Source organism: Glandiceps talaboti, chromosome 3 (assembly GCF_964340395.1).
Source record: "Glandiceps talaboti chromosome 3, keGlaTala1.1, whole genome shotgun sequence".
Classification (NCBI taxonomy): Eukaryota; Metazoa; Hemichordata; class Enteropneusta; family Spengelidae; genus Glandiceps; species Glandiceps talaboti.
In genome coordinates, this window is record NC_135551.1 from 3,619,259 (window position 1) to 3,633,116 (window position 13,858).

General features: G+C 37.8%; 1 protein-coding gene across 1 annotated transcript in view; it reads right to left on the reverse strand.

The window, feature by feature from the left end:
- LOC144432529 (tyrosine--tRNA ligase, cytoplasmic-like) overlaps positions 1–13,629 on the reverse strand; it is a 30,217-nt gene extending 16,588 nt beyond the window's left edge. The window contains exons 1-5 of the mRNA XM_078120755.1: positions 13,556–13,629; positions 10,330–10,411; positions 5,194–5,343; positions 4,310–4,485; positions 886–931 (exon numbers count right to left, since the gene is read on the reverse strand). Coding sequence (XP_077976881.1) covers positions 886–931; positions 4,310–4,485; positions 5,194–5,343; positions 10,330–10,386 — 429 coding nt within the window. The 5' untranslated portion in view covers positions 10,387–10,411; positions 13,556–13,629. The remainder of the gene's footprint in view (positions 1–885; positions 932–4,309; positions 4,486–5,193; positions 5,344–10,329; positions 10,412–13,555) is intronic.
- Between the last annotated feature and the right edge of the window lie 229 nt (positions 13,630–13,858).

The window sequence follows — 13,858 nt, forward strand, 5'->3', positions numbered from 1 at the left end:
TACGGTAACTATTTCATAGCCATGGTAACTATTTAATAGCCATGGTAACTATTTAATAGCCATGGTAACTATTTAATAGCCACGGTAACTATTTAATAGCCATGGTAACTATTTAATAGCCATGGTAACTATTTAATAGCCACGGTAATTATTTAATAGCTACGGTAACTATTGAATAGCCATGGTAACTATTTAATAGCCATGGTAACTATTTAATAGCTACGGTAACAATTTAATAGCCATGGTAACTATTTAATAGCTATGGTAACTATTTAATAGCCATGGTAACTATTTAATAGCCATGGTAACTATTTAATAGCCATGGTAACTATTTAATAGCTACGGTAACTATTTAATAGCCATGGTAACTATTTAATAGCCATGGTAACTATTTAATAGCTACGGTAACTATTTAATAGCCTCGGTAACTATTTAATAGCCATGGTAACTATTTAATAGCCATGGTAACTATTTAATAGCCATGGCAACTATTCAATAGCTACGGTAACTATTTAATAGCCACGGTAACTATTTAATAGCTACGGTAACTATTTAATAGCCATGGTAACTATTTAATAGCCATGGTAACTATTTAATAGCCATGTAACTATTTAATAGCCAAGGTAACTATTTAAAAGCCACGGTAACTATTTAATAGCCATGGTAACTATTTAATAGCTACGGTAACTACATGTATTTAATAGCCATGGAAACTATTTAATAACCATGGTAACTATTTAATAGCCATGGTAACTATTTAATAGCCATGGTAACTATTTAATAGCCATGGTAACAATTTAATAGCCATGGTAACTATTTAATAGCCAAGGTAACTATTTAATCATTTTGTGTAAAGTGGACTAAAACTAGAGAAATGACAATTACCTGTGTTACTAGGGAAGAGAGTCTATATACATCTAGTGTGTACTCCCTGGAACAAATAGTAATAATGGTAATGATCACATTCATCAGTGTCGCTATTCAGTGGGCTTTAATAGTCACATAGTATCACACCAAGTAGTCACATTGTATCACACCAAGTAGTCACATTGTATCACACCAAGTCGTCACATTGTATCACACCAAGTAGTCACATTGTATCACACCAAGTAGTCACATAGTATCACACCAAGTAGTCACATAGTATCACACCAAGTAGTCACATTGTATCACAGCATTGAAGTAGTCACATTGTATCACACCAAGTAGTCATATTGTATCACAGCATTGAAGTCGTCACATAGTATCACACCAAGTAGTCACATTGTATCACAGCATTGACGTCGTCACATTGTATCACACCAAGTAGTCACATTGTATCACACCAAGTAGTCATATTGTATCACAGCATTGAAGTAGTCACATAGTATCACACCAAGTAGTCACATTGTATCACAGCATTGAAGTCGTCACATTGTATCACACCAAGTAGTCACATTGTATCACACCATGTAGTCATACTGTATCACACCAAGTAGTCACATTGTATCACACCAAGTAGTCACATTGTATCACGTACACCAAGTAGTAAACAGTTCATACAAGTATAGCACCCCTCTTGTTATATACTATGGCTAGACTGACTTGGCCAATCAGAGGCCTTGATTTCGGTTGGTTATATGGAGCCATAACTCACTCTTTCTAAGGGGTGTGACCTATGTTACGCTCAGCACTCAACTTGCATGCAACAAATTACACAAAATTTTGAAAAAGATCCGTTTGAGCCAATCACACCTAGTATAAGTAAGATAGACAATTCGTTCGGTAGGGTTATGTGCCAAAAACTTGGGGGTTACACCCCCTCGTTTATTGGCACATAACCCTCCCAAACGAGTTGACTATCTATTACTTAATCCTCTTGAGTCTTTCTCCCAACTAGTTATAAGGGATATTCTGGTCATGGCGAGACCACCTAGCAATGGTGGCTAACCACGTTGGCCGACAGGTGTCATTTAAACACTTGAAAACACTGTGGAAGCCCACAAATAATACCCCCTTGGGAGAAAGAGGATTAATTAGAATAAAGATTACACAGCGCCATCTAGTGGTAGTCACATAACACCACCTCCTTCTCCTCTCCCCTGCCTCCAAACCTACTAAATAATACTTATGAAAGTAAAGATTACACAGCACCATCCCCCATCTACCTAATAATACTTATGAAAGTAAAGATTACACAGCGCCATCTAGAGTCACATAACACTACCCCCATCCCCACCAACCAAATAATACTTATGACAGTAAAGATTACACAGCGCCATCTAGAGTCACATAACACCACACCCATCCCCACCAACCAAATAATACTTATGAAAGTAAAGATTACACAGCGCCATCTAGAGTCACATAACACCACCCCCATCCCCACCAACCAAATAATACTTATGAAAGTAAAGATTACACAGCGCCATCTAGTCACATAACACTACCCCCATTCCAGTCCAGCCTGAAGATTTGGCGGCCCTGCTGAAACAGCTCTTCTTAAAGTCCATGACATCTGCACTTCACTTGATGCTGGCAATAGTGTTCTTCTGGTTCTCCTCGATCTCTCAGCTGCCTTCGACACAATTGACCATGACATATCACCATCCAGATTATCTGACATTGGCATCACAGGTATTCAAATCGTCACCAATCCATAACAGTCAATGGCATTCTTTCTGCATCTCAACTTCTTCAGTCAGGTGTTCCACAAGGATCCGTACCAGGTCCTTTGCTTTTCTCCATCTACATCTCTCCAATTGGTCAGCTTATCCGACTATACCTAGCCTTTTCTCAGTCACACATCTTTCTTTCTGTCAGCATTATGGAAACTGCGGTTTGCAACATCAAATTGTGGATGACCAAGACTAAGTTAATGTAGCTTTAACGATGACAAAACGGAAGTGTTTAAGTTATATATCAGATCTAAATTCAGTCACCTTCCATGTCCAATTGATAACATCACTATTGGCTCAAGTACCATTCAACTGACACAATCAGCATGTAATATTGGAGTCATATTTGATAGCCACCACTCATTTCGGAAACACATATCCACTACACGTTGGTCAATCTATCATCATCTTCGCAAAATTGGCTACATTCCTCATTATCTCACCAAATCTACCTGTCAGAAACTGGTTCAAGCAATACCCTCTTCCAAACTCGACTACGGAAATGCATTATTTCATGGCCTACCAAATCATAAATGAATATTTAAAACCACTACAAGACACACAAAACACTGTAGCAAGGATCATCATGCAGGCCAAGATGTGTGACCATATAACACCAATCCTTAAAGAGCTCAACACACTACCAGTACAGGATAGAATTAAATTTAATCCATTATTGATCACCTACAAATCTCTGAATGGACTATCACCAACCTACATATCTGACCTAATGCATGAAGCCAACAGGCCATTCACACACAGGTCATTCCTATTGGTCTGTGGGCCCCTCTAGACACTCAGACACATCATTCCTATTGGTCTGTAGGCCCCACTAGACACTCAGACACAGGTCATTCCTATTGGTCTGTAGGCCCCTCTAGACACTCAGACACATCATTCCTATTGGTCTGTGGGCCCCACTAGACACTCAGACACATCATTCCTATTGGTCTGTGGGCCCCTCTAGACACTCAGACACATCATTCCTATTGGTCTGTAGGCCCCTCTAGACACTCAGACACAGGTCATTCCTATTGGTCTGTAGGCCCCTCTAGACACTCAGACACCTCATTCCTATTGGTCTGTAGGCCCCTCTAGACACTCAGACACATCATTCCTATTGGTCTGTGGGCCCCTCTAGACACTCAGACACATCATTCCTATTGGTCTGTAGGCCCCTCTAGACACTCAGACACATCATTCCTATTGGTCTGTAGGCCCCTCTAGACACTCAGACACATCATTCCTATTGGTCTGTAGGCCCCTCTAGACACTCAGACACATCATTCCTATTGGTCTGTAGGCCCCTCTAGACACTCAGACACATCATTCCTATTGGTCTGTGGGCCCCTCTAGACACTCAGACACATCATTCCTATTGGTCTGTAGGCCCCTCTAGACACTCAGACACATCATTCCTATTGGTCTGTAGGCCCCTCTAGACACTCAGACACATCATTCCTATTGGTCTGTAGGCCCCTCTAGACACTCAGACACATCATTCCTATTGGTCTGTGGGCCCCTCTAGACACTCAGACACAGGTCATTGCTATTGATCTGTGGACCCCTCTAGACACTCAGACACAGGTCATTGCTATTGATCTGTAGGATCCTCTAGGCTGTGCCTATTAGAAGCTGACTGATCTACTTACTTGCTTAGTTGGTAGTCAGTACCTTGAATAAACCTGAGTTTTTCTAAAGGTACACCAATGGATTCCAGCATTCCTTTGATCACTACTTCATAATATTTAGTTCTAAGTTGTAATAATTCCCATGGTGCTTTCATATTGTCAAGATAAGCATGCAAATCAGCAAACAAGATTGTCACCTGTAAAAATAAACAACAAATTATACTACAACATGTACTTTTGTCCAGGCTTGGAAACCCTGTAAAGTGGGGACACCATACATATTGTAAAACTTGTAGAGATTTCTGTATGATCATGTACTATTATTTTGCTGGGAACCTCGCGCTTTGTCTACTTTATGTTATTCTAAATTAAAAACATGACATAAGTTATTCTGTAGTATTGTCGAATTCAATGTGTAGCACAGGGTTTACACACAAGCACAAACATAAACACAAACACAGACAAACACAAACAAAAACAAAAACAAAAACAAAAACAAACACAAACATACAAACAAACACAAACACAGACAAACACAAACAAACAAGCACAGACAGACACAAACACAAACACACACAATCACAAACAAACACAATCACAAACAAACAAACAAACAAACACAAACATACACAAACATACACAAACACACACAAACAAACAAACACAAACAAACAAACACAAACACACATACATACATACATACATACATACATACATACATACATACATACATACATACATACATACATACATACATACATACATACATACAAACAAACAAACATAAACAAACACAAACGTATACATACAAACAAACACATACAAACAAACAAACACAAACACAAACACAAACACATGATACACTTAAAAGTAGAGTATCTATGACAAAAATGAGAATTACTTACATGACATCCTGCCCTTAGAAAGTCAGCTATCTTACTCATAGGAACAAAGTAAGCTACATGTGGTTTACCAGTAGTAGCTGTACCCCAGTATATATTTATATCTTTACCATCTTTCAATAACTGCAGAAGACGATCATCACCAAGAACTTCCTACAAGGTGATCAAAATGACAGAATGGAATTCACAAAATGTCAACTCCTATATGTTTACTACCTACAGATGACAGAATGGAATTCACAGAATAACAACTCCTATATGTTTACTGCCTACAGATGACAGAATGGAATTCACAAAATGTCAACTCCTATATGTTTACTGCCTACAGATGACAGAATGGAATTCACAGAATAACAACTCCTATATGTTTACTGCCTACAGATGACAGAATGGAATTCACAAAATGTCAACTCCTATATGTTTACTGCCTACAGATGACAGAATGGAATTCACAAAATGTCAACTCCTATATGTTTACTACCTACAGATGACAAAATGGAATTCACAAAATGTCAACTCCTATGTGTTTACTGCCTACAGATGACAGAATGGAATTCACAAAATAACAACTCCTATATGTTTACTGCCTACAGATGACAGAATGGAATTCACAAAATGTCAACTCCTATGTGTTTACTGCCTACAGGTGACAGAATGGAATTCACAGAATAACAACTCCTATATGTTTACTGCCTACAGATGACAGAATGGAATTCACAAAATGTCAACTCCTATGTGTTTACTGCCTACAGATGACAAAATGGAATTCACAGAATATCAACTCCTATGTGTTTACTGCCTACAGATGACAGAATGGAATTCACAAAATGTCAACTCCTACATGTTTACTATCTACAGATGACAGAATGGAATTCACAGAATAACAACTCCTATGTGTTTACTACCTACAGATGACAGAATACAACTCCTATGTGTTTACTACCTACAGATGGTCATAAATAAATATTATTCATCTAATGCATATGCAAGTCTATTGAATCCATCCTCGCAAGCCAGAGCACACATTTCTGCTGAAGCAATGAAATACGTACTCTGGTATCTTTCAGTGCCCTTGTCGGATGAAATAAGTACTCTGGCATCTTTCAGTGCCCTTGTCGGATGAAATACGTACTCTGGCATCTTTCAGTGCACTTTTCGGATTTCATTGAAATTATAAATATTCATGAGCAATGACATCATGACGATCCAACTAATCGAAGAACCTATATATTCAAAACACAATTCCCCCATATGTACCCAATGCAATGACATCATGATGATCCAACCAATCTATGTACCCAATGCAATGACATCATGATGATCCAACCAATCTATGTACCCGATGCAATGACATCATGATGATCCAACCAATCTATGTACCTGATGCAATGACATCATGATTATCCAACCAATCTATGTACCCAATGCAATGACATCATGATGATCCAACCAATCTATGTACCCGATGCAATGACATCATGATGATCCAACCAATCTATGTACCCGATGCAATGACATCATGATGATCCAACCAATCTATGTACCCGATGCAATGACATGATGATGATCCAACCAATCTATGTACCGGATGCAATGACATGATGATGATCCAACCAATCTATGTACCCAGTGCAATAACATCATGATGATCCAACCAATCTATGTACCCGATGCAATGACATGATGATGATCCAACCAATCTATGTACCCGATGCAATGACATCATGATGATCCAACCAATCTATGTACCCGATGCAATGACATGATGATGATCCAACCAATCTATGTACCCAGTGCAATGACATCATGATGATCCAACCAATCTATGTACCCAGTGCAATGACATGATGATGATCCAACCAATCTATGTACCCAGTGCAATGACATCATGATGATCCACCAATCTATGTACCCGATGCAATAACATGATGATGATCCAACCAATCTATGTACCCAGTGCAATGACATGATGATAATCCAACCAATCTATGTACCCAGTGCAATGACATCATGATGATCCACCAATCTATGTACCCGATGCAATAACATGATGATGATCCAACCAATCTATGTACCCAGTGCAATGACATGATGATGATCCAACCAATCTATGTACCCAGTGCAATAACATCATGATGATCCAACCAATCTATGTACCCGATGCAATGACATCATGATGATCCAACCAATCTATGTACCCAGTGCAATGACATCATGATGATCCACCAATCTATGTACCCGATGCAATAACATGATGATCCAACCAATCTATGTACCCGATGCAATGACATGATGATGATCCAACCAATCTATGTACCCGATGCAATGACATCATGATGATCCAACCAATCTATGTACCCGATGCAATAACATGATGATGATCCAACCAATCTATGTACCCAGTGCAATGACATGATGATGATCCAACCAATCTATGTACCCAGTGCAATAACATCATGATGATCCAACCAATCTATGTACCCGATGCAATGACATCATGATGATCCAACCAATCTATGTACCCGATGCAATGACATCATGATGATCCAACCAATCTATGTACCCGATGCAATGACATGATGATGATCCAACCAATCTATGTACCCGATGCAATGACATGATGATGATCCAACCAATCTATGTACCCAGTGCAATAACATCATGATGATCCAACCAATCTATGTACCCGATGCAATGACATGATGATGATCCAACCAATCTATGTACCCGATGCAATGACATCATGATGATCCAACCAATCTATGTACCCGATGCAATGACATGATGATGATCCAACCAATCTATGTACCCAGTGCAATGACATCATGATGATCCAACCAATCTATGTACCCAGTGCAATGACATGATGATGATCCAACCAATCTATGTACCCAGTGCAATGACATCATGATGATCCACCAATCTATGTACCCGATGCAATAACATGATGATGATCCAACCAATCTATGTACCCAGTGCAATAACATGATGATGATCCAACCAATCTATGTACCCAGTGCAATGACATGATGATGATCCAACCAATCTATGTACCCAGTGCAATAACATCATGATGATCCAACCAATCTATGTACCCGATGCAATGACATCATGATGATCCAACCAATCTATGTACCCAGTGCAATGACATCATGATGATCCACCAATCTATGTACCCGATGCAATAACATGATGATCCAACCAATCTATGTACCCGATGCAATGACATGATGATGATCCAACCAATCTATGTACCCGATGCAATGACATCATGATGATCCAACCAATCTATGTACCCGATGCAATAACATGATGATGATCCAACCAATCTATGTACCCAGTGCAATGACATGATGATGATCCAACCAATCTATGTACCCAGTGCAATAACATCATGATGATCCAACCAATCTATGTACCCGATGCAATGACATCATGATGATCCAACCAATCTATGTACCCAGTGCAATGACATGATGATGATCCAACCAATCTATGTACCCAGTGCAATAACATCATGATGATCCAACCAATCTATGTACCCGATGCAATGACATCATGATGATCCAACCAATCTATGTACCCAGTGCAATGACATCATGATGATCCAACCAATCTATGTACCCAGTGCAATGACATCATGATGATCCAACCAATCTATGTACCCGATGCAATGACATCATGATGATCCAACCAATCTATGTACCCAGTGCAATGACATCATGATGATCCAACCAATCTATGTACCCGATGCAATGACATCATGATGATCCAACCAATCTATGTACCCGATGCAATGACATCATGATGATCCAACCAATCTATGTACCCAGTGCAATAACATCATGATGATCCAACCAATCTATGTACCCGATGCAATGACATCATGATGATCCAACCAATCTATGTACCCAGTGCAATGACATCATGATGATCCAACCAATCTATGTACCCAGTGCAATGACATCATGATGATCCAACCAATCTATGTACCCGATGCAATGACATCATGATGATCCAACCAATCTATGTACCCGATGCAATGACATCATGATGATCCAACCAATCTATGTACCCGATGCAATGACATCATGATGATCCAACCAATCTATGTACCCGATGCAATGACATCATGATTATCCAACCAATCTATGTACCCGATGCAATGACATCATGATGATCCAACCAATCTATGTACCCGATGCAATGACATCATGATGATCCAACCAATCTATGTACCCGATGCAATGACATCATGATGATCCAACCAATCTATGTACCCAGTGCAATGACATCATGATAATCCAACCAATCTATGTACCCGATGCAATGACATCATGATAATCCAACCAATCTATGTACCCGATGCAATGACATCATGATAATCCAACCAATCTATGTACCCGATGCAATGACATCATGATAATCCAACCAATCTATGTACCCGATGCAATGACATCATGATGATCCAACCAATCTACCGTATGTACCCGATACAATGACATCATGATTATCCAACCAATCTATGTACCCGATGCAATGACATCATGTTTGTGAGGCTTATGGTGTCCATATGCATAAAACTTTTGCAGGTAACAGGTAAAATGTGCTTGTTTATCACAAACATGGCCGCCATTTGTTATTCAGGGCAAGGTCATGAAATTAAGTGACATACATATGCCTCACATAGTAAAAACCAAGACATGATTAAAATATCACCATCACTTTAAATATTTGATTTAAAAAAGCTATGAAGATAGCACAAATTTGGCTATTTGACATTCAAAAGATTTTCAAGGTCAAAGGTCACATCTTAAAAGAAAGCTCATATTTGATAATATGGGTGTAGACACTTGAATGAAGTCACTACATATTAGACATTCAAAGTTATGATGCATATTGTGAAATTTAACCACAACTATGCTATATGGCTGCCATTTGGCTTTATTTGATTTGATCATAAAACAAAGTGATATGCATATGTCTCGCATGCCATGCCAGGTTTGATTGAAATCAGTTGGTGCATGCCAGAAATATAAGGGTGAATGCATGCACTCATGGATGGACGAACGGACAGATGGACCCCAATGTATAAGTGCCCATTGGAGACTGAAAACTTTTCCAAAATGTTGAATTTACCTGTAAGTTCCTTGTTATCATAGCATGTTTCCTTTTAACATCCTCTTCATTTGCCATGGTGATCAAATAGTTATATTGGATACTGTAATTTAACAAATGAAAATATGACGTCAGAACATGCCTGTAAAGACTTCCAACATCTATGGCAAACTATTATGTTTCTAGAGAATGACCAAAAGTTAAATATACTATAAAGTTTTATTTTCAACTCTTCAATCCACAGAATGATCCGGAATACTTCGTCCAGTAGCACATTGGCAATTTGGAAGTGATCCTTGTTGTTTGTTTGTATGTATGTATGTATGTATGTATGTATGTATGTATGTATGTATGTATGTATGTATGTATGTATGTATGTATGTATGTATGTATGTGTGTATGTATGTATGTGTGTATGTATGTATGTATGTATGTATGTATGATGTATGTATGTATGTATGTATGTATGTATGTATGTATGTATGTATGTATGTATGTATGTATGTATGTATGTATGTATGATGTATGTATGTATGTATGTATGTATGTATGTATGTATGTATGTATGTATGTATGTATGTAATCACTATGTATGTATGTATGTATGTATGTATGTATGTATGTATGTATGTATGTATGTATGTATGTATGATGTATGTATGTATGTATGTATGTATGTATGTATGTATGTATGTATGTATGTAATCACTATGTATGTATGTATGTATGTATGTATGTATGTATGTATGTATGTATGTATGTATGTATGTATGTATGTATGTATGTATGTATGATGTATGTATGTATGTATGTATGTATGTATGTATGTATGTATGTATGTATGTAATCACTATGTATGTATGTATGTATGTATGTATGTATGTATGTATGTATGTATGTATGTATGTATGTATGTATGTATGTATGTATGTATGTATGTATGATGTATGTATGTATGTATGTATGTATGTATGTATGTATGTATGTATGTATGTATGTATGTAATCACTATGTATGTATGTATGTATGTATGTATGTATGTATGTATGTATGTATGTATGTATGTATGTATGTATGTTTGTTCTCTGTCTGGGAAAACTCTCTGAAGACATCTAATTATGTATGCAGTATGTGACCTGATTGCATAAATTAAATCTGTAATTATGTATTTGTCCAATCACGCTCTATATAGGAATGCCTTTTAAATACTAGCAATATATGATTATCAGAGTAGACGGTAACAGAGCCAAAATTCAAAAATTGAAATGCAGAATAGTGTAGCAATAGCTGTTCTCAAGTCTACTAGGTAGGCTACATGTATATGTGCTCTGACTTGCGAGAAAGATAACATTTCTGGATCCTATCAGGTGTTGCATAAGGCCCAGAAAGTTTTGACCTAGTCCTGTTTGCAGATGGTGGACATGTTTCACTCAACACAAGCCAGCCCTACAATTAGTATGTTGAGTGTGCCAGCAAAATGCTTTGTCACAATTACAAAAGAATTACATTTCCAGCAATCAAAGATTAGCAATCTATCGAATAATAGTAGTCGCTGGTAAGATCACAAATAGTGTCCAAATCAGAACTTTTCCAGTTCAAACTGTAACTTCAAATGTCCCACCTTACAAACGGCACCATATTTCATCGTGACATACGATATGGCATCTTATGTAAGGAGGAAGCCCTGAAATTACGAGGATTTTGTGATTTGGGGATTTTTGGTCATCCAAACTGGGACTTTTCTAGCTCTGGATGTATACGCTACACGGTTCAATACGTCTTCCCTCTCCACTATGGTTCCTCCCTTTCTGTAACAACAAGACTGCAAGCACATTTCATTTGCACGGATTTTGGGAATAAAAGCAACTCATACCCTCACTAATGACTATATAAAATGCAGAAATGAACCTTAAATCACTAAATCCATGCGACTGAAATCTGTTGACAGTCTCATTGGTAGAGATTGGAAGGAACCATAGTGGAGAGAGAGGACGTGTCGAACCCCATAGCGTATACATCCAGAGCTACAGCTTTTTAGCCAATTATTTTTCCCTGTCTTTGGCTGTCGACTAGCTGCACTAATTGTAGCATTTGTTGTGGTTTAGTTGGTATTTTCTGCTTTGTGCTTTTTGTCGTTCCAATGTTTATCTGGAACAGTTAACATCGGAACAAAAAAGCACAAAACAGCAGAAAAGACCCTCAAAACCACAACATATGCTACAACTACTGCAGCTAGCTGGCGACAACTTTTTTTCTAGAAAATCCTCAAGGCCCCCCCCCCCCCCCCCCTATTACATCCATGTGCTCACTAATAACTAGCAGTCCTTGATCACACAATCATAAACCGTGTCAACAGAACAAATTGTCCTTCTCGGTTGAAAATATTTATATATTTGATATGTTATGCTGTCGGGCCTAAAAAAAAATCGTTTGGTTCTGGCTCAGACCACTAACAACCACTATTTTTAGTGGTCTGAGGTAGTGGTTACCCGACCCCCACCTAGTTTTTCACACTGATCCCAAACTCTTCTTTTTTTTTTACATATTCAAGAAAAAATTGTAAAATCGAAATAATTGTGAAGTCTCGCAAGGGCTAGTGGATCCGGAAACTGACATCAACTTAAAAGACAATATAAAACTCTTCTTCCAATCTGTAGTGGCTGTACATCTAATGAGAAGAAACCAATAATACAGAGACCATATGGAAAACAACGAAAAACATAACTACCTGAACTAGAAACTCACATATTAAATACATATAAATATAGGAATAAAAAAAATAATCTACCTATCCCACATATTCTAAAATTTAATGTAACCGGAACCACACAATTTATTTTTATTAGGCGTTACCAGAAATATTGATGGGGGTTGTTGACCTGTCAATCACTGGTTTCAAGCGTTTGTACCAAGGCCTAAAAAAATAATTGTTTAGTTCCGGTTACCGGACCCCCACCTAGCTTTTCACTGCCGACCCTTAACTTTTTTTACGTATTCGAGAAAAAAAATCGGAAAAATAGTGAAGTTTCACGATCGCGAGAAATACATAGTGGATGCGGAAACTGATATACAAAATAAACTGTTCTTGAACATCTTCCAATCTGTAAATAATGAATGACTAAGTAACAGGCTGTACATTTGGTAAGGAATACACAACACAGACCATTTGGAAAACAGTGGAAAACCTGCACTTGACACTCACACAGAAAAAATATATATAATAAAATTAAATACAAAATCCACTTACCCAACCTATTCTAATCGAACCACACAATTTTGTTTATTAGGCCTAATGGGTCGAACAGCAACACTCGTGTCTTGCATCAGAAAAAAGACGCCTTAGGGTGTTGAAAATAAGTCATACAAGTTCTATGGAAAGATAAACGTGGTGTAGGCAAGAAATTCCATATAGTTGTGTGTATCTACAAGGCGTCATTTCAATAAATCGTTGTTTTGATTCTATCAACAACAACAACAACAACAAATAAAAACGATTTTAAAAAATCAAATATACAGCCATATGAAAACCAAAAATGTAAGTAGGTAGCCA